A 24,933-nucleotide genomic window follows, 5' to 3' on the forward strand; every position below is an offset into this window, starting at 1 on the left:
GAGCTAGGCTGCTGCCATTGCTGCCTGGACCGCAGGCCACATGGCTCTGAGCTCCACCAGTCGTCACTGTTGTGCACTTTCTTATGTACTTACTGGCCATTTATATATATTCTTTGGAGGAGTGTCTTTTCAAAGCCTTTATGTTTTAATTGGGTGTCTTGTTTTTTATTGTTGAGTTGTAAGAATTCTTTATTCTGGATACATGCCCCTTATCAGATATATGATTTGCAAATATTATCTCTGATTTTGCAGGTTGTCTTTTTCACTTTCTTGTTGGTCACCTTAGAAGCACAGAAGATTTTAATTTTGATTAAGTCTAATTTATCTGTTTTTTATTACATCACTTGTGCTTTCATATATCTAGTCTATGTCTTCAATGATTTATCTAGAAAGCTGATTTACTCACTGGAAACATAACTGTGCTATTCTTAGTTTTCCTGATTTGGAATTATAAAGCACTTGATTTAAAATGTTTTCCAATAAACATAGAGGAGCCCAGAAATGTTGATACTCACTGAGCTGGTAAACCCATTTATGTGAACTCAGCCTCAGGAAATAGTTTAATAGAAGAAATACATCCTATATACCCACAGGTCATTTCCCTGCCACCTGTGAGCAAGGGATGCTGGACGCCTGTTCAATAGAGGAGGGGGGGAGTTAAGTCCATAGTGGTATATTATTAAGTAGCTATTGAATGTTATATAATTATTAAGTGTATTTAATGAAAATGTTTATGATGTCATGTTCTGTAAAAAAACCACACGAGTGTGTGTCCATCATGATTAAAAATATGTATGAAATATTTGCACTAGGTGGAAGGGTATACAGAATTATAGGTGGTTTTATTTTCTTAAATTTCATTTAATATTGACACTTTATCTTTACAATAAAAAAATAAGTAAAAATATGTGCATGACATTTCAAATTGGTGAGGGAAATGGTGACAGGTGGTTAGATCCTGGGTGTATGTTTATCCTTCTCTCACTCTGTTTTTTAATAATAATAATTTTTTTATCATGATCATTAGCATTTGACTTACAAACAAAATGTAGTTTGCTGTGCTTACTCACTAAGAATTTGAATAGAGATATTTTAAGTTACTTTACATTTTTATATCATATCCAAACAGCAGTGATAACAGGATATTGGTATTAAAAGTACTATTATTTTAATCATTATCAGCATTACAATTTGCTAAAAGAAAGGTAATGGTGATTATCGTGATATTATGTTAATAGGGATCACAGAGACATTTTCTCAGGCATCTCAAGAAAGATTATTACAATAGCCCTGGCTGGTGTGGCTCCATTGGAGCTTTGTTCTGCACACCAAAAGGTCAGGGCTCATACTCAAGTTGTGGGCTCGATCCCCGGTCAGCGTGTGTGAGGGAGGCAACCAATCGATGTTTCACTCTCACATTGATGTTTCTCTCTCTCTCCCCCTCCATTCCTCTCTCTCTAAAATCAATAAAAGGAGGGATATAGGATTAAAAAAAGAAATATTTATTATAATAATTATTTTACATGTAAACAAATCAATCACCCCAACTTTTGAAATAAATTTCAAATGTCTCAAAGATTTAAGAGTTTTTATTTTTAAGGAAGGCATTGAAAGAAATAAAAAAGTAAGCACAATACGATGTCACACGTAGTTTGTGCATCCAAGGTGAGGCCACACTTTGAATTGCTGCACCCAGAGAGAGAATGTGCAGCTGGCTGGGCCACAGATGGGATCTGTGGATCCCCTGACCCTCTGGCCTTTGGCTTCACCTGAGTGATAGTGGTCTGGGGTGCAGCAGTAACTGTGAGGTGATCCCTCTTCTGTGGCCTGGAGTGGGTTTGATAGGGCAGCAGACAGTGAAAGGCCACAGAGTGAGGCCTGGCTCCTACAGCCAGCCTGTGCCTCTTGCCCCCCCCATCCCCCGCTGACTTGGCCTTGACCTTGGCCTGGCTTGGGAGAGGCAGAGGCGTCATCTTGTTCTCATATGTGGGAAGGCTATGAAAAGAAAAACCCTGGTTGGCACAAACATTTAAACAAGAACTACACTGGGATCTTTTGTTCTTACTCGGACGTGGTCAGAATTAATTTGGAGGTTCAAAAGAGGATTATTTCATTGTTGTCGTTTTTGTTTTTGAATCTGAGTTACATAATGCAAGGATGCAGAGGGAAATACAAAACAAAAACACATGGCTGAAGTCTATCTAATGGGATTGGAACATCCCCAGGTCATTCTTCAGGGCACCATTTTGTTAGCATTTGGGGGGCTCCTGATTCAGATTTGACATCGAAGCTGCTGCTGAACTTTCTGTGAAAAAGCCCCAGTGATAGAAGTCAAGTAGTGGATTGTGTCTGGGCACCTGAGAAACACACAGAGCTTAAGAGATCTTACTCATTTTTTTCTTCCTCCTCAGGTTTAATAGGGAAAACTTGCTTCCTGCAAACAACTGTAAAAGCTGCCCTTGGAAACTCTCTTTGACCCTCATGGAGCAGCTGGAACTTGTACTGTGAGGCCCTTGACGGGACAAGCTGTCACCGAGCCATCACCCAGAGTGGTTGTCGCCATGGCCAGCAAGAGGAAATCCACCACCCCGTGCATGATCCCCGTGAAGACTGTGGTGCTGCAGGAGGCCAGTGCAGAGGCCCAGCCTGCCCAAGCTCCACCTGAAGCACCCCTGCAGGATCTGCCCCCAGAAGCACCTGCCACCAGCGGCGAGGCTACCCAGACCTCTAGCAGTACTGACTGTGCTGTTCTGGCCAATGGGCATCGGAGTACTTTGGATGGCTATTCGTATTCCTGTAAATACTGCGATTTCAGATCCCAGGACATAACCCAGTTTGTGGGACACATGAACTCCGAGCACACAGACTTTAATAAAGACCCAGCCTTTGTATGCACTGAGTGCAATTTCCTGGCAAAAACTCCTGAGGGGCTTTCTCTGCACAATGCCAAGAGCCACTCAGGGGAAGCAAGCTTTATGTGGAATGTGGCCAAGCCAGACAATCATGTCGTTGTGGAACAGAGCGTCCCTGAGAGCATCAGCACTCCTGACCCACTGGGCGAGCCCAGCACTGACGGGACAGATGGACAAGCTGAAATCATCATCACCAAAACTCCAATCATGAAGATAATGAAAGGCAAAGCTGAAGCCAAAAAAATTCATACACTCAAGGAAAACACCCCCAGTCAGCCTGGTGGTGACGCCTTACCAAACCCACCAGCTGGGGAAACAGAGGCAAAAGAGGGGGACCACTCCTTTGTCAACGGGGCGGTTCCAGTCAGCCAGGCACCTACCAACTCCACCAAGCCTCCCCATGTGGCCAACGGGCCCCTGCTGGGGACAGTGCCAGTTCTGCCGGCTGGTATAGCACAGTTCCTGTCCCTCCAGCAGCAGCCCCCAGTGCATGCCCAGCACCATACCCACCAGCCACTGCCCACCTCCAAGTCCCTTCCCAAAGTGATGATCCCCCTGAGCAGCATTCCGACGTATAATGCAGCCATGGACTCCAACAGCTTCCTGAAGAACTCTTTCCACAAGTTCCCCTACCCCACCAAAGCCGAGCTCTGCTATTTGACCGTGGTCACCAAGTACCCAGAGGAGCAGCTCAAGATCTGGTTTACAGCCCAGAGGCTGAAGCAGGGCATCAGCTGGTCCCCCGAAGAGATCGAGGATGCCCGGAAAAAGATGTTCAATACAGTCATTCAGTCTGTCCCTCAGCCCACAATCACTGTTCTCAATACTCCTCTGGTTGCCAATGCTGGCAACGTCCAGCATCTCATCCAGGCTGCCCTTCCAGGTCATGTCGTGGGACAGCCAGAGGGCACAGCAGGGGGACTTCTTGTCACTCAGCCACTGATGGCCAATGGGTTGCAGGCACCAAGCTCGTCTCTCCCTCTAGCAGTAACATCCGTCCCCAAGCAGCCAACTGTTGCGCCCATTAACACTGTGTGTTCAAATACGACATCGGCAGTGAAGGTGGTCAATGCGGCCCAGTCTCTGCTCACAGCATGCCCTAGCATAACTTCCCAAGCCTTCCTCGATGCCAGCATCTACAAAAACAAGAAATCTCACGAACAGCTGTCAGCTCTGAAAGGCAGCTTCTGTCGGAACCAGTTCCCGGGACAGAGTGAAGTTGAGCATCTGACCAAAGTCACCGGCCTCAGTACCAGGGAGGTGAGGAAATGGTTCAGTGACCGGAGGTACCACTGCCGGAACCTGAAGGGCTCCCGGGCCATGATGCCGGGGGATCCCGGGTCCATTGTCATTGACTCTGTGCCAGAGGTGCCGTTCTCCCTAGCATCCAAGGCTCCTGAGGTGACCTGCATCCCGACGGCAGCTACCCTGGCCACCCACCCTTCTGCCAAACGACAGTCCTGGCACCAGACCCCTGACTTCACACCAACCAAATACAAGGAGCGAGCTCCCGAGCAGCTCAGAGCCCTGGAGAGCAGTTTTGCACAAAACCCCCTTCCTCTCGATGAGGAACTGGACCGCCTGAGGACTGAAACCAAAATGACCCGAAGAGAGATTGACAGCTGGTTTTCTGAGAGACGGAAAAAAGTGAACACTGAGGAGACCACCAAGGCCGACGGGAGTGCCTGTCAGGAGGAGGAGGAGGCCTCGGAAGACGAGGGTGGAGCAGAGGAGGCGGCTGGTGAACTGAGGGTCCCCGGGGAGAATGGCTCCCCAGACGTGCCCAGCAGCCACACCTTGGCTGAACGCAAAGTCAGCCCCATCAAAATCAACCTCAAGAACCTGCGGGTCACTGAAGCCAACGGCAAGAGCGAGCTGCCCGGGCTGGGCACCTGTGATCCTGAAGATGACGGGTTAAACAAGCTGGCCCCACAGCCGCCTGGCAAGGTGAGCTGCAAAAAGACAGCACAGCAGCGGCACCTGCTGCGCCAGCTCTTTGTGCAGACGCAGTGGCCGAGCACCCAGGACTACGACTCCATCATGGCCCAGACAGGCCTGCCACGGCCGGAGGTGGTGCGCTGGTTCGGGGACAGCAGGTACGCCCTGAAGAACGGCCAGCTCAAGTGGTACGAAGACTACAAACGGGGCAACTTCCCACCAGGGCTGCTGGTCATTGCCCCTGGCAACCGGGAGCTGCTGCAAGACTATTATGTGACACACAAGATGCTGTATGAGGAGGACCTGCAGAGCCTCTGCGACAAGACCCAGATGAGCTCCCAGCAGGTCAAGCAGTGGTTTGCTGAGAAAATGGGCGAGGAGACCCGGGCCGTGGCAGACACATGCAGTGATGACCAGGGCCATGGCGACCCTGCAGCAGTGCACAAAGGGCTGAGTGATACCTATACAGAGGTGTCCGAAAACAGTGAGTCGTGGGAGCCCAGTGCCCCTGAGGCCAGCTCAGAGCCCTGTGACACACCGAGTCCCCAAGCTGGTCGTCAGCTGGGTAAGGAGCCCACAGGAGCCATGACTATCCTCCATGGGTATGGGAAGGGGCATCTGTGAGTAGTCACTGGGTTTACTGCATGAGAGCATCTGCTGCTTTGAAGGCTGCCTGGCTGCTTCGAGGTAACTGGCAGCAGGTGTCATCAGAGCATAACATGATAAAGAATTGACAGTTGTTTTTTCATTTCATGTTTTTTTAAAACTTGTGCAGGGGAAGGAACATAGTGAACCTACTAGGTCCAGTTTTCTAGCCATTTCTTAGCAATAGGAGAATAGGTCAGAACGTCACCTGAGTTGGGCAGAAACAAAACCACTGGGTAGGAGAGAGCAATAGGGCTTTTGAGGAACTTCAACTCAAATTGGTAGACGAAAGGAAAGTCTTTAATTGTCCTTAGATACATGAAGTCTTTAATGATGAAAATCATGTAATTTGCATTTTAATTGTTCTTCCTGATGTAGAACTAATGGAAAATCATCTTCCCCTTAGATGTATATGGGTTCAGATGCTGGGTCATGGTGTTAGTACTTGACAGAAAAATTTGCAAGAGTATTTTATTTAAGACAGCTTTCTTGAAGCCACAAAGTCACGCTGTCTATGGGGTGTTGATGTTCCAGCTCCTCTCCCTTCCTTTTTACCTTTAGGCATTTGTCTCCTCATTAGAGGCCTCCTCACAGGATGGCCAGGAGCCATGTAATTTAGCTCTTCACAGGAGGCTGTGGAAACTGAGGAAGGGTCTGGGTTCTCAGATTATCTGATGTGTGGACCTTTAGAAGTTGGTTCCTGGACCTGGTATTTCTGGACTTGCCCTTGGTTTCCTCCAGGCCCCTATGAGTGAGTGAGGGCCTCCTCTGGAGCATCATGGGCACCAGGGGACAGGCTTAGCTTCACAGGGCTGATTGCCTTGGGCCTCGTCTCCTGCACTGGGCCTGCCCCCTGGGGGATGCCCACCTGGGCTTTGGCTCTGCCAGCAAAACAGCATAGATTACTAGGAACTAGAATAAACTAATTCTTTTGCTCTTTTTTTAAAGGTATATTTTTTTAAAAATATGTTTTTATTGATTTTTAGAGAGAAAAGAAGAGAGAATGATAGATAGAAACCTCATTGTGAGAGAGACATTGATCAGCTGCCTCCTGCACGCGCCCTACTGGGGATCAAGCCCAAAACCTTGGCATGTGCCCTGACTGGGAATCGAACTGGTGACCTCTTGGTTCATGGGTCAATGCTCAACCACTGAGCCATACCAGCTGGGCCTCTTTTTGCTTTTTTAAATTAAAATTTTACTGAATCATATTCTTGGGCAGCTGGAAAAAGCGTGGTGGTTACTCAACAGTATGACTGTACTTAGTGCCACTTAATGCACACTTAGAGTGGTAGGATTTATGTTATGTGTATTTCACCACACTTTTAAAGAAAGCTAACCTGGAATTGGGATGAATGGGTTTGAATTGCAAGCATTCGCTTCCCTCAGCTACTAACTCCACTAGAAAGTGAAGTGCAGTGTCCTGGGTGGGACAGAGCGGGAGCAGCGGGGCTGCCCCTGCCCCTGAGGCATCATCCTCTTCTGTACAAGGCAGATAACCGCAGGTGCAGGAAGGGCTGTCTATCTCATGGCCTTGTTAGCAGTCTCAACGCAAGGGCTGCTTCTGTAAGCAGCACAGATGACGGAGCTCTCTGAACAGCCCACCAACTTTGACTATGGAGTTGGAAGTTAGAAATGAAGACATCACTAAAATACATGTCAGAAATTATACCCAGCTGCTATTAGAACAGTGTGTTCTGGAGAGCTGGAAGGGAGAGGGCAGGATGAGGTGGATTAGGACTAGAGTCCAGAGGAGGTGGTGGCCTGGGCTGGGCTGAGGGGATACGTTAGTGGGCCTAGAGAAGACATCTTTGGCTCCAGCTGCTACGCTGGGGTTGGCAGTGGTCCCTTGCCAGATTTAGCCAGCATCCTGTCCTTAACCCACACGCCTTCTTCACATTCCCTCAGGCTGCAGAGTGGGGGAGTGCCTGGCTAAAAGGCATTGCTCATGGAATTAAGAGGTCCCCAAAGCCAGTGATTCCACCCTGGCATGGCAGGGAGGGCATTCCTGCTGCCCTGGGGCTATACCGATGGCGGCTGACATAGAGGTGACAGGTATGTGCTTTCTCCTCAGAAACAGACTGAATTTGAACGGATTACTGTGAAGGACTGGCCAGTCTAGGATGCTGCCTGCCACATGGAAGGGCCCCACCCAACTCAGCTGCCACGTCTGTTCCCATACCCGGCCTCTGGGCGCACCAGAGCTTCTGGACAGCCCAGATCCTGCCGTCACCTTCGGCCAGCCACCACCGAGCAAGAAGGGAGAGCACAGTTCTCGTCAGTTCTTCCTCTCACAATGTAGGACCTTTCCTTTGCCTTCCAGTGGATAAAGTAGTTCAGATTTCATATTCCTAGACACAGAATCAAGTTTTTAACATGTAAGTCCGCCTATACACATTTAATGGAACATTGGATTATGAACACTTTTATTACATAGAAACTTTGGTTAGCAAAGCAGCACATGGTCTTTTACATCATCTCTGAAAATGTCCTGTGTCTGCTCTCTGGACATCGCTGGGGCCACACCTCCCAGGGCTGGGCAGGGGTTATTCACACACTCAGACCACATCCGGAGCCCCTGGGCCCCCTTTGCGTTCCTCAAGGAAGGCAGTATGTTTGAAGAGCTCTCCGCTACATTGAGTGAGACCAGCAAAATCTCCTGCCCGGCTGCGTGCCTGGTGGGATAGTTAGTGCAGAACCGCCGTGACCATGTTTACGACAGGCTATGTGATTAATGTTGGATGCTTACCACTCTCTTAAGCTGTTGTAGTAATTCTGCTTTTTTCATGGAAGTTTGAATCATGGACCATTACTTTTCAGTTATCAGATCAACTAAAGAAACATTTGCTATTAAGCCTAACATACTATGTGCCTGCATTTAAAAAAAAAAAAAATCTAGACATGTTTAGAGTGAGAGGAAAATTGAAAGCAGAACCAGGAGTGGGGACACCACTGTGGCCACAGCCTGTGCTCAGAGCCCCTCACCTTTCCCTGCACAGCCATCTGTGGTCTGGGAGGGGAGACCCACACTGCCCAGTAGTGAGAGTGAGAACTGATGGGATTATGAGAGCTAGGGTAGCCTTCAGCACCAATACCTGCATGTGGGTGTTCCTGGCAGAATACCCATAGCCTCCTGGCCCCCATGCCAAGGGCCTGGCTGGAGTGCTAGGCACTTGCCCTTGCCCCAGGGGTGCTGGGCATCACTGGACAGGTCCTTCTGAGGATTTATAGTTTTAAAGGTCTATATTTATATCTGCAAACTTGGAAACAAGAGCTCTGTCTACTTTACCCTAACCCTCGTATCCATTTTTTTTTTTAATTGAGAAAAATCACAGGAAAAGGTGCCTTTGAAATGTTGAGAAACTTGCTTACAAAGCTGTACTAAATGGTAAGTCCCTGTTTCCCCAGGACTGGCCGTTTTGAGAGCAGCAGGTAAAGAGTGCGACAGGCAAAAGAAGGGTCACCTGCAGCACTGCTCACCTGGACACCACCTGCTTCCCAAAGCACTAGGCTGGCAGCATGAGGAGACCCCAGAGAGAGGGCAAGGGCTTTGGGCAAGAAATACGGGTGCTGGGTTAGGCACCCCCCCTCCCCCCGGGAACTGGACCCGCAGGGCTCTTCACTGGCTTGGCTCAGAGGATGAAGATGGTAGCGCCCCCCGCCTTCCCTGACAGGCTTGTTTCGCAAATCAAACTCTTGTTCTTCAGGGTGTCTTCTCCTGCCCTCTCTGTCCCAATAGGGACCACCTCTTATGTGTTTCAAACAGGTGGCTTGTGAGTACTTGGCAAGCTTCGCAGCCTATTTTTTTAATATCCTTTCCACTTTTGGATGTGAAGCTATTTAGCCCAAGGCCTCTTTGCGGAATTCCCAAAAATGATGAGTTATTGCTTCCTTCAGCAAACAGACAACTGGGGTTTTTCCTTTAGTGTTTATGTATATGCAGATTAATTTATGTATACACATATACAGTACAAATACTCATTTGATACTTTTCTCATGAAATGAACATCAGACGTGCACACTTGAGGAACCTAGTGGCACATGGGTGTTGGGGAAAGTAGCCTGTATTGGAGGGAATGCTGGTACATGGGGCGCACTGGGTGGCCCAGCGTGAAGCCATCTCCAAGTGTCTGAGACACACCCTGCTGCCGTCACCCCTGGAACCCTGCGCACACTGGCCAAAGGGATGTGTCTTTAGAAAGGATTTTCTTGGTTATTTGTATTCACATTTCATTTACAATCCAGACAGCAAGACAGAAAGAACAAAGTACATGGTGGACAAGTTCATGCAGGACATAGAGAGCAACCCAACCTCGGCACCAGTTCATCTTTAAAAGGTGGAAAAGTTGGCATGTTTTTGTCACATTGTTAGCCCTGCCCACCATCCAGGGCCACACGACGAGTGACAAGACTGCCCAGGTAAAGAGCCCGGCGAGTGGACAGAGCCGCCACCTCCCTGTGCGCTTGGGCTGGAGTGAAAAAGCGGGGTGTGGGCCTCACACTTGGAAGAATAGCATGATTGAAGGTGAGGGTCAGAGAGAGAGTTGGGTCATTGAGCAGGTGCCTAAAGGGATACTGCAGGTATCCCGGGCTTCAGTGTGGGTGCAGAACCTTGAACACACCCAACCAGGCACAGAGAAATAGCCACACTAGCCCAGAAATGGGCTGTACCAGCAGTGCCAGGCACATGTGACCTTGTCACCAGACAGATCACCGAAGGGGCGGATTCTGTGACATTGCCTATGTTAGAAGGCAGTCTGTGGGCTGCAGGGTTGAGAGGGCTGGGGTGGTGGGGTTAGTCTCTCGTGAGGAAAAACCTATTTTGTAAGGTGATTGATCTTTTCCTGCTCCTCTGTATGCACTTGGACCGTCAGGGGCAGTATTTTGCTGCTGCTGTTGCCCATGTCTTATCCATGTTTGGTTTATTATATTTTTTACATGAGGTTGTAATACAGTTTTAAGGGGTAAAACCAGATCATTTGGATACAGGGAATCTGGATTTATGATACATATACTTTGCATATATCGATCAGTTGTTTGACTCTTGAGGAGCTCTGGTTTGGGAGGAGGTCCCTGTGTCCAGGAGTTGCGGGTTTCTGAACTAGAATGCCTGAGTGGGGTGGTGGCCAGCGCCTGGGCTTCAGCAGCCTCTGGGACTTAGGGCTCCTTTCTTGGTCGAGTGACCCACAGCTGTTGAGGTGGACCAAAGCGCTTCGACCTGAAGCCTCCGTACCCTGCTCTTAGGAAACAAAGGTGGAGAGCTTGGTAGAGTGTTGGATGGTGCCTTTAGGCTCCCACAGGTACTAATGGTCTTGGCCCAGCTGGCTGTGGGAGGCTGTCCCACCAGTTTCAGTGTCTTCCAGGCTGAGATGTGGCTCGGTCAGTGGTGCATCACCTACCTCTGACTCTGGGACATCTGTGCCAGGCTGCCTTCCTTGCTGGCCTTTCTGGGTGGGGGCCTGTGTTTCTCTGCACATCTACTCCCACGGCTTCCTGCTTGTGCTGCCCTCTTCGGGCCCTGTTGCCTCGTCTTCCTGTTCTCTTCTCAGACCAAAATGGGGGATTAGAGTAGCTTTTGTCATTTCAGACACCACAGCCCAAGTGGATAAAGGCACTTTGCAGGAGAGGAGAACCAGCCAAGAAGAAAATCTTAACTAAAACCAAACCTGGAGTTTGGGCATTTCTTCGTTTTTCCTTGCTCAGAGCTTACCTGGGGCAGGTTATCAGTTTGACTCACCTTTTGTATGAAGTTTAAATTTTCATGTATCCCATTGATTTGCTAGGCTCAGTTGTGTGTTGGAGAAGAAAAGTCCTCTAGACGTGTAAGGTCTGCACAGCCAGCAGCCTGCCTGGGTCAGGAGGACAAGGGGGCTCAGCTCTCCTCACTCCAGACCAAGCCCCTCCCCCCCGCAGGGTCCCCTGAACTGGTTTCCTTCGCTGCCTTTCCCTAGGAGCACAGGCCCTCCCAGCCTTCCTGCCCAGCCCTTGGGGGCCATCTCTGTGTGGCTTGGGAAGCACCTACCCTCAGCAAAGCTCTAACACCTGAGAAAGGGAGGGTGGCGCCCAAGCCTTCTACTGAATAGTCCCCTCCTAGAGCTAGGCTTCAATCTGAGGTTCCTGCCATGCTGTTTCCTCTGGCTCATTTATGATAGTTGAGCCATGCGACACCAGGGCTGAGGAGGCTGTGGGCGACCTCTCAACAAAGTGGTGGGTTTGGATTTGGGCTGGCAGGATGCAGGTGGCTCTCATGGGTGCAGCTTGGCTTTGCTCCCCAGCTCAGCTCTAAGTCCAGAGGGAACCGACCGACAGGCTTCAGCTTGAATTCATTTCTGCTGGATTCTGTGTGCTCCCAGTGCCAGGCAACACTGGGAGGGGGTGAGGCTAACCCCAGTTCCCAGTTCTCCGCTAGTTGACCCAGCATCCACACCTAGCTGTGAGGAGCACAGACAGAGCATTTCGCCCCAGCGAATCTGCTGTTCTTATGTCCCGAGCTTACTTGTCAAGACTGGCCATTCTGTGACCTGCCTGCAAACCTGGCCTCTCCTTTGAATGGGGCACTACTCCTTCACCAGACTAGACACATGACAGCCTGGATCCCACAGGAGCCAGGTATTCTACCTGCCCCCACATCTGGAGCAGGGGTGGAGACCCAAAGTCTGGGAGGGACTAGGCAAGCCCTGGTTACCATATTGACAAGGACAGGGCAAGCACCTGCAGCCTTCATTTTTAAAATCAGATCTTTTGGGTTGCAGGACTGTGAGGATTCACAAAGGACATACAGTCCCTCCCTTGTCACCAGCCCCAAGGCTCCCGCAGCCCTCAGAACCTGGTCCTTGCTACTGCGCAGGCCTGAGCTGGGCCCAGCGGAGGGAGGGGGCAGCGGAGCACAGTGGGCAGGCATCCAGTGGGGGCTGTGGTCATCTTCTGGCTGCTTTGTGTGTCTCCTGCTGTCCACTAGGGGCGTGTGGCAAGCCACAGTTCCTGAGAGGAGTGTTTACCTGCCATCAGTGCCTCTTCCTTCAGGAGACTGGCTCTGGTGTGCACATGTGCACACATGAGCACTTGAGTGTGTTAGTGAACAGCTTCTCTTCGCTAATGCTTTCTAACTTCTGTTCCCGTTCATGGTGAATAGAGAGTTTAAAAGTACTCAGTGTGACTGAAACGGAAGTGAAATGTCTAGGATGACAAAAGCTGTTCACTGACCATAAAAGGCCACAAGTGCTTGGTCTTTCCCAAATGTCAAACTCCAGTGTGGACTCACTGTTAGGGTAAGAATCTACCCACATGGTGTGTGTTAGTCCTGCAATTTGTGTTTAAAGAGAGAGAATGTCACTTGCCCCTGACTCCTGCCCATATAGCTGTCTCATTCTTGCAGTTTGCTTGAAATGTGGTCCAGGCTGGGGCCACAGGTTGACCAGAGCTGGTGAGGGGAGAGCCAGTGCCTGCCCCTCCCCTCAGCAGGGATCCAGCTTGGTAATCAGGCTGCTCCATGAAGTGGGGCCAGAGCCAGGGGAGAGGTGGTCACCCACCGTGTGGAGTTGTTCCACGGCACTTCTGAGCAGCCGATTTGTTCATCTGTGTCAGGAGGGCCAGACCGTGCCGTAGTTATTAAAAAAGAGAAACACGCCAACCTTCCCCTCTGCCTGAGGCCATTGTTCATTGAAAGTTTACCAAGCGCTGTCTTTGTGGAAGCGGGGAGGTTGCCAAAGGCCTGCAGATTCCTTCCCTATGGTCCTATTCCTGGCTTTCTACCAGCCGGTGGATTCTGGTCTCAGTGCAACGCCCTTTTTCCAGAGAGCGCACTGCTGAGAAGTGGAGGAGGGGAATGAGACTGTTGAACAGTTTGCTTTTGGTGCGCATCCTGTCTCCCAGAGATGGCTGAAAAAGTGATCAGCTTGGTGCTGAGGCAGCTGCCCTGTTTGTCCAGAGGCAAATTAAAACGTTATCAAACTGTGTAGGAGGCCCCCACCTCCCGCAGCGGCCCAGTGTGAGAGCAAACCGAGGGGCACGCTTTGTCCTTCAGGCCTGGGTGGAATGGGGGTTCTACTGAGGGGAAATGTTTTTAACAGGGGATGGGACTTGCCTTTGGGCCGGCTGTGCCTGGGTGGGCGGAGGGGCTGCCTCTGGGCGTCTCCGGGCTCACAAGGTCCCCTGTGGGGATGCTGCTATTTCTAAGATGCAAATTGCACATTTCCTAGATTTTGTATCTGTGGATGTGGATAAGGGAGGGCAACAGGGACAAACTGCTTGTACAATTTGAAATGGCCGAAGTGGTACTTCAGATCTTTTGATTGTTCCTAAATAAAATCGTAAATGCATTTTACATCTGCTGACTCTTATTCTGTGGGAGAGTCAGAAAAAAAAGGCTAAAAACACTTCACATCCGCTGCTTCATTCTGTGGGCAAGAGGGCCTGGGAACGGGGATAGATGAGCAGGCAGTCCCTCAACCCGCTTCAGAAGTTTCTCCTGCACTGCTCGTGCTCGGTCCACGGTACAGGCCTACGTGACAGAAACGTGACACTAGAAATTACGCCAGACAGAGGCCAACTGAGTCGAGCCCGGAGGCATCAGGTATCTGGTGAGAGAACACGGCAAGTCTCTTTTCCCTTTTCATGTGAGAAAAGTAGTAATAAGCAGAGCTTATCATTTGCTGGGGTAGGGGGTGGGGGTGGGGGGTGGGAATATGCCCAAGGACCCAGGGGCCTCACAGGAACAGGAAGCAAGTTCATGGGGGTGACACCACACAGGTGGGACCCAAAGCCAACCAGCTGACCCCAGGGCGGGTGCAGACTCAGACAGTGGCTCACGTGGGACACAACTGGGGCAGAGTTGGCAGAGGTGGCCAGCATGGGGTGGCTGTGGGCTTCTAGGCAGGGCACAGAACCCGATGGACACCTGGGCATGAGTGCCCTGGGGATCACGAGGACAACCCAGGGAGGAGGGTCCTCAGGCTGAGCCAGGGCTTGACCGTGTAACTGAAAGGTGGAGGAAGCACAACCATTTTGTTCCATGAGCTAGTTTGATGGGATAACCTGATGCGACATATAGTTGCTTTTCCCTCAACAGAACTGAAATGGTGCGAGATGGGCTCAAGTTGAGACAAGTGAGTTTCTAGCCCCAGCCTTCAGGTGATGTTCAGGATGTGCCTGATCACGAGGGAAGGCGCTACCTCTCTGCTCGTGGCCCCAGGTCCTCACCAATGGCAGTGTTCTCAACGGAGGTCCAGACCGCTCCTGCCTCCTCCTACAGGGCAGCCTTTATCGAGGGGCTCTTGACCTTGGAGGCAGTGCTGTGTGCGCGCACTGCCCACCAGGTGAGTCAAGGCCTGCCCTTTGAACCCAGTCTACTTGTCCCTGTCTGCCAGTCACCAGGACCAGAGAACCCTGCAAGGAGGAGCCAGTCTTCTTGCCTTTGACCCTGGTACCACTGACTTCCTCTCCCTTCCCTGCTCTCAGCCCTGACTACTCACTCAGGTGATCTGGGTAGCTTTTAAAAAATACATGCCAGAGTCCCAGACACCACCATTTTTCAGAAGCTCCCCAGGTGATGCATGACCCAGTGGGTGGAAGGCTGCCAGCCCAAGCTGTTGCACTGCAGGCACATGGCCTGTGGGCACAGTGAGGCAAGTAACTACCAACAGTGGGCTTAAGACACAGTACATCCACTCCCAAGTGAGGGTTCTCCCTCACCCCTACCCCCTTACTGGGCCTCCTGGGTCAACCAAGAATCATCAGGTCTGTCTAGAGGAATTTGAGGTGAGACTGATACGTGAATGTGCTTGACTGAGGGCAGGACCAGGCCGTTTGCAGTGGAAGCAGAGGCAGTGCTGCAGGAGAGCCCTGGGGATGGAGACAGGCACACCTCAGCATTATTCTGTATTAGTTTTAGGTGTACAGCATAGTAGTTAGACAATCATACTTTACAAAGTGGTCCCGATATTTCCAGTACCCACCTGGCACCAGAGTTATTGACTATCCCCTATGCTGTACTTTACATCCGTGACTGTTTTCTGACTATGAATTTGTGCTGCGTAATCCCTTCATCTTTCACTCAGTCCAACTCCCCTCCCCTCCCCTCTGGCAACCATTAGTCTTTCTCTATATCTATGAGTGTTTCTGTTTATTTACTTTGTTCATTAGATTCCACAAGAGTGAAATCATATGGTATTTGTCTTATTTCACTGAGTATAATACTCTCCAGGTCCGTCCATGTTGTTACAAAAGGTAGGATCCATTCTTTTTTATGGCTGAGTAATATTCCATTGTGCTAATGTTCCACTGCTTTTTTATCCACTCATCTACTGATAGACACTTGGGCTGCTTCCAAATCTTGGCTATTGTAAAAAGCACTGCAACGAACATAGGGGTGCATGTATTCTTTCGAATGTTTTGGGGTTTTTTCAGATGAATTCCCAGAAGTGGAATCACTGTCAGAAGGTAGCTCTGTTTTTAATTTGAGGTAACTCCATACTGTTTTCCCCAGTGGCTGCGTCAATCTCCATTCCCACCAACAGTGCATGAGGGTTCCCTTTTCTCCACATCCTTCCCAGCACTTACTTGATTTATTGATAACAGCCATTCTGACAGGTGTGAAGTGATACGTCATTGTTATTTTAACTTGCATTTCTCTGATTAGTGATGCTGAGCATCTTTTCATATGTCCATTGGCCATCTGCATGCCCTCTTTGGAGAGTTGTCTATTCAGGTCCTCTTCCCATTTTTTTAATTGGGTTTTTAGATGTTGAGTTGTACGAGTTCCTTATAAATTTTGGATATTAACCTCTCATCAGATGTATCATTTCTGAATATGTTCTCCCATTCAGTGGGCTGTCTTTTCATTTTGTTAGTTTCCTTTGCTGTGCAAAAACTTTTTAGTTTGATGTAGTCCTATTTATTTTTTCTTGTTTCCCGTGCCTGAGGAGGTATGTCAGAAAAAAATGTTGCTAATGAAAATGTCAGAAATTTTACTGCCTGTTTTCTTCTAGTTTTATGGTTTCAAGTATCACATTTAAGTTTTTAATCCATTTTGAGTTTCTGTGTGTGGTGTAAGAAGGTGGTCTAATTTTTTTTTTGCACATCTGTCCGATTTTCCCAACACCTTTTATTGAATATATCAGCGATTTTCAGCCTTTTTCATCTCATGGCAGATATTAATTACTAAAATTCTATGGCACAGTAAAAAATGTTTTTTCCAGTCTGACAAAAAAACAGGTATAATTTTGACTTGATTTACCAAAAAAATAATTACCTTTTTTTGCTCCAAAATCACTTTTTAAAAAAATCAAGTTCATATACTTGTGTATGTTATTTCTGGTACCAAGAATTAACCAGATATAACCTTATTATGTGACATGACCAATAAGATACTACTCTATGACCTGTATATTTATGGTTCAAGACAGGGCTATCGTTGTATTGGCTATCATTTTTTATTGACAATCTAAAGGAAAAGAGGTCAGTGCCCCTGAATAGTCCAGTACTACATGTTTAAAAATTCTTGTGGCATACAGGTTGAAAAATCACCAGAACAGACTCTTTACCCCATTGTATGTTCTTGGCTCCTTTATCAGAATTTTTTAAAAAATATATCTTTATTGATTTGAGAGAAAGACAGAAACATCAATGATGAGAGTGTCAGTCACGGATCAGCTGTCTCCTGCACACCCCCGACTGGCAATCGAGCCCACAACCCGGGCATGTGCCCTGACCAGGAATCGAACCCCGATCGCCTGGATCCCAGGTCGATGCTCAACCACTGAGCCCTGCCCCGCCGGGTGCCTTTATCAAATTTAATTGACCATAAAGGCATGGGCTTATTCTGGGCTATCACCCACCACCCCTTTGTCTGAGGGAAAGGACCACCCTCCTTCCTCTGAGAAGTACCAGGAAGCTCTAGGAGGAAAGCCTAGGCCAGTAAGAACCTGAGCAGCGGCAGTTTGATACTGGCTATCATACCTAGTTCAGTGAATGACACAAAATATTTTAAGTGGCGAACCCAGATCTCTAGGTGGGCGGTGCTCAGAGGGGCTCACAATGTACCAGGACTGGGCCCACATCTATGAACTTGGGAAATGTATGCCTTTGGTCTGACCTGTCACATAGGAAAGGGACACTCTGAACCTACAACTGTAAATCCACCTTGGGCTTGTCTTAAAACAGTCTTGGTCCAAAGCCACCAACCATGCTTTGGTCGGTGCATTAAGGCAGCAGGGGGATGCTAATTACCATCCTAAGAACCAACTAATTACACTTACCTGCGTCTCTTCAATGACAGGTCTTCTCAGGCTCCCTGGGATGGCTTCATATGTTTGTCTCCACCCACCCACCAGGCATGCACTTTATGCCTATATGGCAGTTTTTACCCATACCAACACAGCCATGATGAAAACAGCCACAGGACGGGAAGGGCAGGGCCTTTTCAACCATATTCTGAGCAGAGATCTTGGTTGCATGCTACAGAGGCAACCAGAATGGCACCCAGCATCCTACGTTTGAACACTACGTTTTTTTGAAAGGAGAGGTTTCTGTGGAATTGCCCACCGCCATAGCTGGCTGCCCACGGAAGCACTTGCTCCTGGGCAGGCCACGCTCTACCCATCCACACCCTAGGTGGACAGGCGAGAGGAGAGGGTGGCCTCATACTCCTCGTAGCCCAGAGGAAACACGATCTGCTTGAATGAGAACTTCCCACCTGCTTCTACCATAGAAAAACCGCCCTAGTTAACAAGCCTCCAGACAACAGGCTCCTGAACCCACAAAAAAATACACAAGTTAAAGGAAAAAGAGGATAAGGATGATTTATTTGGCAGTCAGATCTTAAGAGGGCAGCAGAACTAGCAAGTGGCTAACCCTGAGCCCAAACACAGGCATTGGGTTTGAGTGTGCTGAGTGCCGCTACGCGGAGGCACCTATGCCCCAGCCTGTCCTTTGAGGTGGGGCCCTTCCCAACACCTCCTCCTGCCGCTCCTTGGATCTTTTCACCAGCTAGAAGCTGCCGTCAGCACCTGCCTGCCTGTCCTGCCCCCCTCCCGCAAGGCAGGCAGCTGAACTACTCGATTCCTCTTCCATTCCTAGGGGCAAGTGTACGGAGTCTTTTTCGCCTTAAGAAAAACCACCTTACCAGAACACGCCTTGCTATTTCACCTCCCCCGCCCCATTCCTGACGTGCCTTAACTCCCCAAAAGGAGCCCCCAACAGGGCAGGCCTCTCACCTGCTGCTCTCCTCCCAGAGGCTTCTCCTGAGGGTGGGGAGCAAGAGGAGGAGTAAGTTATACCATCAGGGAAAAAAAATACTGCTTTTTTTAAAGTCCTTTTTAGAAGAAAAGCTTTTCCAATAAAATTTTAAATTTTTAATATTTAAATTATAAACCAAACGTTGGCAACCATATGTAGACACATTTGCTATGGACAAATTAGGATTGTGAGGTCACCGTTTCAAACACAACTTCAGAATTAATCAATACATTTCCTCGGAAAATGTATGATTTCCTTCAGTTTACAATTCATGATATGGAAAGTTTACTATAATGTTAAATAACTTACTACCTACCCTAAAAGTAAGCTATAGAAAACGGAATCACTACTAGGGCTGAATAATAACAAAGGCTTTAATGGCTCAGTGGTTTTTCTTAAGAATATATGTGAATTTTGAAAAGGTAACACTGTTAGCTGAGCTGGAAAATCCATAAAAATAACAGTTCTGCCACAGTGCACAAATTGAGTTTTTGCTTCCCCAATCCCTTTATCAAGCAGCTGTCAGGTTAGAAATGGAAGACATAGGAAATCATACATCCTACGTGAAATAAGATAGTGAGAAATAGTGTGTGCAAAAAATAAACTTTAAAATTCTATACTCCAACATCATGTATGTCTAGTAATAGGGTTTTCAGTTGACTTAATACTTGAGATAACCTCTTGCAGTGCTGTCTGGCACTCAGATCCCAGGCCTTCCACTGCAACAGGGAAAGTGGTCTTCGGTCTGAAACAGGATGGGGTTTCATAGCCGGTCTGTTAGGGCCTCTGGAGAGCCTTGTTGAAGGAGGGCATGTGAATGGTGTGCGGGAGTTACCTGAATGTACTGGGCAAAGTCCCCAGCTTGGCCTCCGCCTTGGCAACTTGCTCATCCATTCTGGCCACACTGGTGCCGATCATCCCGACAAAGGCCTCGAGTATGTCCACAAACTGGTCTACCCTGGTAAGCAGGTCCTTGGCAATGGGGTGGCAGATAGCGCAGTCCACAGTGGTGTGGCATGCCCAATTCTGGGCCCTTCTCCTTCCACGGCTCTGAGGCGTTGCTGTGGCTGGGACATGTTGCCCGTCCCTGCTTCTGGTGGCGCCCTGGGGCTCAGCCTCCTTTACTGGCTCCTCACAGGGCAACCCTCCATGGCCTGCGATGCTCAGTACTGCTACTTTTAACATGGTCCCCTGTATCTTTCAGGCTGGGTTGTGTTCCCCGCCACGGGCAATGTGCCCTTGTGCTGTGTCCTCCTCGGGCAGGCCCTGTGCTCCTATGCCCTGGCTCCAGAGCCAAACTGTGGGGGCATCTATCCCCCTACCCTGCCCGGCTGTGGGACAATGTAAACTTGGTTTCCCTGGCCCAGCAAGGCTGCTGCTGCTCCTCCATTCTCAGGAATGTCAGCGGCTCCTCAGAGCCTCCTGTGCTGCTGGCTGAGGCAACCTCTGTCTCCAAGGGGCTGCGGCTGTGGTCCTGGCCCCACAAGATGGAAATATCCACCTCCAGAAGTCAGGGCCAGATGTGTGTGCTTAATGTGAGACACAGTACAGTTTTTGCCTTCACCCAGGCTGGGGTGTGGAGGCCCCAAACAGGAATACATCTCATTAATGGCTTGGTTTTGTCTAGGATTCTCTGCTGGAATCCAGACTCCAGGCTGTGAGACCAGGAAGGCTGCCATGGCAGGCCACTTCCAACGAACCCAGTTCACGGCATTCCAAGAGGCACACAGCACCTGCTGCTCTCCACGAGGCAGGGGCACAGCTAGAGGCGGTTGTCTCCATTGACCCGAGTCCTTCGTGGGGCCCTGGACAGAAGGGACGAGTGTTCTTACTGGCAGTAGGGCCTTGCAGCCCAGCCCAGACAATTACAACTCCTGTACTCAGGAGAAAAGAGTACCAGAGGACCACCAAGCCACTCCTTCCCGTCTCTTTAGCACCTCCTATGCCAAACTGCACACTGGCCACCTACCCCCAACCCCCTCACCTTCTCTCCCGGCTGTCAAAATGGTCAGCAAGATGCTCCTGGGAGATGCGAAAGTCCTCAAATGGCTGCTGGTAGCGAGCTTCAAAGGAGCCTTCACGGGCCCGGCCATGAAACAGCTGGCCCGAGGCATCGGAGCCCCGCTCCCGAAGGGATGTGCCACTGAAGGGACTGAGGTCACCGTTCTCCTGCTTCGGTGAGGGAAATGCACAGAGGTCAGTGACTCCCCTGTACCCTGCAGCATCGTCAGGGTCCCACCCCATGCAGTTACCTTGGCAGGGAAAATGTCAATCTTGATCAGCAGGGAAGCCAACTCCAGGTCCTCACTGTAGTTGTTCTTCAAAGGCACCGCTCTGTACCCTGGGAGGAAAGCCTGGCCCTCAGCCTGGGAGAGAGCCAAGAATGGGCCCCCACTCTCCCGCCCCAGATTGCTGGCAGAGTCCTTACCTGTCTTCAGGCCTTTTACTGGGAAAGTAGCCTGAGCCAGGAAGTTTTGGTCACTAAACATGTCTTCCTCATACACCACAAAGCGCAGGAAAGCGAACTCAGGGTTGCTGATCTGGAAGTGGAAGGGCTTGGCCGGCCACACAGGGTTCAGGCCGTTGTCCACTGCAAAAGCAAGAGCAAAAGGCCTTAGGCCACCACCGGGAGAGGATGCGGTCATTGGTGCAAAGCGGAGGATGAGGACAGTGAGTGGGGAAGGAAGGCTCACCCACAAACTCTGTCTTTTGCTTGTTGTTGTCATACTCAGCACCAGCCACCTCAATCTCCACAAAGGGACACACAATGCCTCGGCCATTCTTTGGCAGATGCCGGGCGCCCAGCACCTGTAAGGCAGGCAAAGATGTGCAGGGGATTGTCCTTCCTGTTCCCTCCAAGTCTCCACTATGCAGTGGAGGCAATGCGCCCTCTGCTGGGCCCCAAGGACGCTGCCCCTAAGTGCCTAGGAGTAACTGCTGACAGCAAACATTCATTTGAGGATGTCTTCGCTTTAACCAAACTTTTCATTTGAGTTTTTAAAATCTACTTCGCATCAAACCCATGTTTGTTTTAACTTAGAAATCTTTCAAATTACTTACCCCTGGGGGGAAAAAGGAATCCTCTCTTGGAAGCAGATGCTCAATCCATGCTACCCTCACTTCTCCAAAACACTGCTCAGGCCTCAAGCACCCTGAACCCTACATCACCAGGGGGCATCAGGGGTGCTCAGGGACTGCTACGAAGGTGTGAGAGCTCTGGGGCCGAGTTGCTCTTGCACAACTGCATTCTCCTAAGTACCATGCTGTCTAGCTGCTCCTGCAATGGGCCCCTGGCTCACCACTGGCACTAGCTTCCTGCCCATATTCTGCCTACTCCTTCCAGGCAGTGGCTATCCTCAGCCTGGCCTCAGGAGCAGCCTGACTCCTTAGTGCCAAGAACCAGCCACGCTCAGCCTGGCTGCCTCTGGCCTGTGTCACTCGAGAGTCCAGCCATGTCTTCCTCACACTCAACAGTCCAGTGCCCCTTCCCCAGTCTTATTAACCAGTACCCAATCCCTGACTCCTGAAATGAGCCCAGTGGGGCAGCTCCCTTCCCACCCTGAAGCTCACCTCGATGCAGATGGCGCATGGCTCTAGCCCACGGAGGCTGCTCTTGTCAAAGGGGTCGAAGGCCTCATCCCGCATGGTGCTGGGCTGCAGCACATAGCCACAGTGCCCGCCAGTCATGAAGAGGGCCTGGTTCATCTGCATGGGCTTGTCTGCAAAAGCCAGGTTAGTGGCCTCCAGCCCCACTGCCTGGGGTTCCCCACCCCACAGGGCACCTTCTCACCTGGGGTCTGGAAGTTGAGGGCCACCAGCTGACTGCCACAGATCCACATGGGCAAGGGGTCGTAATTGGAAGAGTCCAGCCGCTGGCCCTTGGGGTAGATGCGGGAGAGCTGCAGCCGGTTGTACTGCAGGAACTTCTTGCCTTTGGCCTTGTTCACATACTTCTCAGCCTTGGTTTCCGGGAAGGATGACATGTCCCGGTAGCAGGCACGTTCCGTGCCAATTTCTGGGCCAAACAGGGAGAACACTTACAGAGCCCTCCCACCCAGGCAGTGCTGGGGGCCAGCTCCCTAACCCCTGCATAAAGGGACTAAACACTCCTCTTACACCCCCCATGGACAGCACCCAAACACAAGCAAGCCCCACTGGGCCTTGGCTCTTACTCTCTTCATCGAAGGGGACAGGCCGACAGTAGACAACAAGCTCGGATAGCTCCAGGGCAATCTTCTTCCTCCGTTCCATCATCTTCCCCTCAGTGAGCTGGTGACATAAACAAGGCCCTGTAACCCCAAGCGGAGCCCCTGCCAGCCTTACACAGTCCACATGGTAGGTGCTCTGGGCCCCTCCCCTTCCCTGCACCTTCCAGACCTCACTAAAGAGTAAACAAAAGCCCTCTATTCTTAGCCTCAGCCTCTTCTCTGCCTGAGGAAACACTTGCCCTCCAAGGCTCTCGGAGGGTGGGATCCTCACCATAGCCCACTCCCTGGGTTGGCTGCACTACCCAATGATGCTGTCACCATTCTGTCCCCAGCCTCCCTCAAGCAAAAAGCCCACTACCTGGTTCCCTGTGACTTCACTGGGGACCCAGGCTGGGTCTCCTGTACCTCAAGGACCATCCTTCCACCACCTGGCCAAAAAGCCTCAGCTCCCCTCTCCAATGCAACCATCTACTTCCACAGCCACATCTCAGCAACAGAAGCCAACTCTTAGAGCCCCTATCCTGTCCTCTTACCCTGAGGTCCACTTCCACCAGGGACTCCTGCACTCAAGACTCTTTCTCCCCCTTTCAGCCTGGGATCCATCTCCAACCACCTGGTCTGCCAGTACCTTGTCCTTCCAGGCCACACCTCTGGCACAATCCTCAGCACCTGTATTCTGCTTGGCTCACAGGTACCCACTGTCCAAAGCAGCCGCAGGTCTGTTTTATAGCCACTCTACCCACCCCGAATGACTAGGGCAAAGGGCCACCAAATAGCAATTCCCTTATCCTTGCGAATACTTCCTTCTCTCCATCCCCTAGGCTCAGCAGAAGGGGCCCCCTGCTTAGAAGGCTGATCTTTCCAGCCGAGCTCGGGCTCCATCTCCTCCCACCTCCTGCTCGCTCCTGGAGCTGTTGGCATTAATGCCTACTCAAACCCTAGCCCTCTGCTCTCTCCTATAGCCAGGTCCTAAAGAGCCTGACCACTCCCCAGTACCACTGCCATCCAACACCAGCCATGACACTGAGATGGCTCTTCATAGTGTCATCAAGGCCATTTTCTGACAAGTCCAATGGGCACTTTCATGTTCTTATGCTGCCTATGTGTACCTCCCCAGCCCTGCATGCTGATCCCTGCCTCCTCTTCCTACTCTACAGTCCTCATGCCTCCTCAGCCCCTGGGCACCCACACCTGCATCCAGCCTAGGGACCTTTTACCTCTGCCCTGTGTATCCAACCGCCCTCTGAGCAGACCCACATGGATGTCCCACACGTATCTCAACGTATCCTAACAGGCTACATCGGGGGCCCATGTCTGTTTCCTCTGGGTCTCTACCTCGAGGCTCACACGCTACCCACCCAGCAACCCACAGACTCCAGCAGGCAGGCCCTCACCCTGGCATCTGCGGTCTGGGCCACTTCTCGGATCTTTTTCACCCAGTCCTGCAATTCTTCCTGTGAGTCAGCAGCAACATCCAGGGACCACTGTGACACCGACGCCATACTGATGGAGAAGACGAAGAGCCGGCTGTTCTTGCCCTCAGGACGGATGGCTGGGGGAGTGAGAGAAGACGAACTGGGACCGGAAGTTTCTATGTCCCTGGCACTGCTTCCACTGAGTTCTCTCATCACCTTTCCTCTTCCCAACACTCAGGGGAGGCAGAGCTACTCTGCCAGGCCCATTTGCGGCCAGGAGGGAGATGCCAGGGCTCGAACCCAATCTGTCTAATGTAGGCCTCTAACCTGGACCCTGGGCCCCTCCCCAACCCTCTGTCACACCCTGTGACCCAACCCATTAGGACTGTGGATGTCAGTGAGCTGCCAGCATCAGCCACAGTGCCTGGCCCAAGGTGAGCATGCAGGATCAAAGCTGGGGGTACAGAAAGGACCCTAAGATGGTGTCAAGGTGTTCAAGCATGGGGAGAGCTCACAGTGAGAACATCCTTTGGGGCCAGACCCTGGCCTCCCCACTTGGAAAATGGAGAAAGCCTCGAAGGA

The 24,933-nt window shown here is 50.4% G+C and overlaps 2 protein-coding genes across 4 annotated transcripts in view; one reads left to right on the forward strand and one right to left on the reverse strand.

Annotated features, from left to right (window-relative positions):
* The window catches only part of ZHX3 (zinc fingers and homeoboxes 3), a 115,384-nt gene extending 107,477 nt beyond the window's left edge, over window positions 1-7,907 (forward strand). For both annotated transcript variants that reach the window (XM_081149738.1, XM_081149737.1), the window contains exons 3-4: window positions 2,412-5,415; window positions 7,570-7,907. In XM_081149738.1, coding sequence (XP_081005864.1) covers window positions 2,562-5,415; window positions 7,570-7,580 — 2,865 coding nt within the window. In that variant the 5' untranslated portion in view covers window positions 2,412-2,561 and the 3' untranslated portion in view covers window positions 7,581-7,907. The remainder of the gene's footprint in view (window positions 1-2,411; window positions 5,416-7,569) is intronic.
* A 10,369-nt stretch (window positions 7,908-18,276) lies between these two features.
* The window catches only part of PLCG1 (phospholipase C gamma 1), a 35,068-nt gene continuing 28,411 nt past the window's right edge, over window positions 18,277-24,933 (reverse strand). The window contains exons 25-33 of one of the 2 annotated variants that reach the window (XM_081149736.1): window positions 24,331-24,488; window positions 22,901-22,997; window positions 22,519-22,743; window positions 22,299-22,447; window positions 21,422-21,536; window positions 21,157-21,318; window positions 20,981-21,069; window positions 20,713-20,900; window positions 18,277-20,533 (exon numbers count right to left, since the gene is read on the reverse strand). In XM_081149736.1, the coding sequence (XP_081005862.1) occupies window positions 20,491-20,533; window positions 20,713-20,900; window positions 20,981-21,069; window positions 21,157-21,318; window positions 21,422-21,536; window positions 22,299-22,447; window positions 22,519-22,743; window positions 22,901-22,997; window positions 24,331-24,488 (1,226 nt within the window). In that variant the 3' untranslated portion in view covers window positions 18,277-20,490. The remainder of the gene's footprint in view (window positions 20,534-20,712; window positions 20,901-20,980; window positions 21,070-21,156; window positions 21,319-21,421; window positions 21,537-22,298; window positions 22,448-22,518; window positions 22,744-22,900; window positions 22,998-24,330; window positions 24,489-24,933) is intronic. The other variant, XM_081149735.1, reaches the window with a different exon arrangement.

This window comes from Miniopterus schreibersii, assembly GCF_964146895.1.
Source record: "Miniopterus schreibersii genome assembly, chromosome: 10".
NCBI lineage: Eukaryota > Metazoa > Chordata > Mammalia > Chiroptera > Miniopteridae > Miniopterus > Miniopterus schreibersii.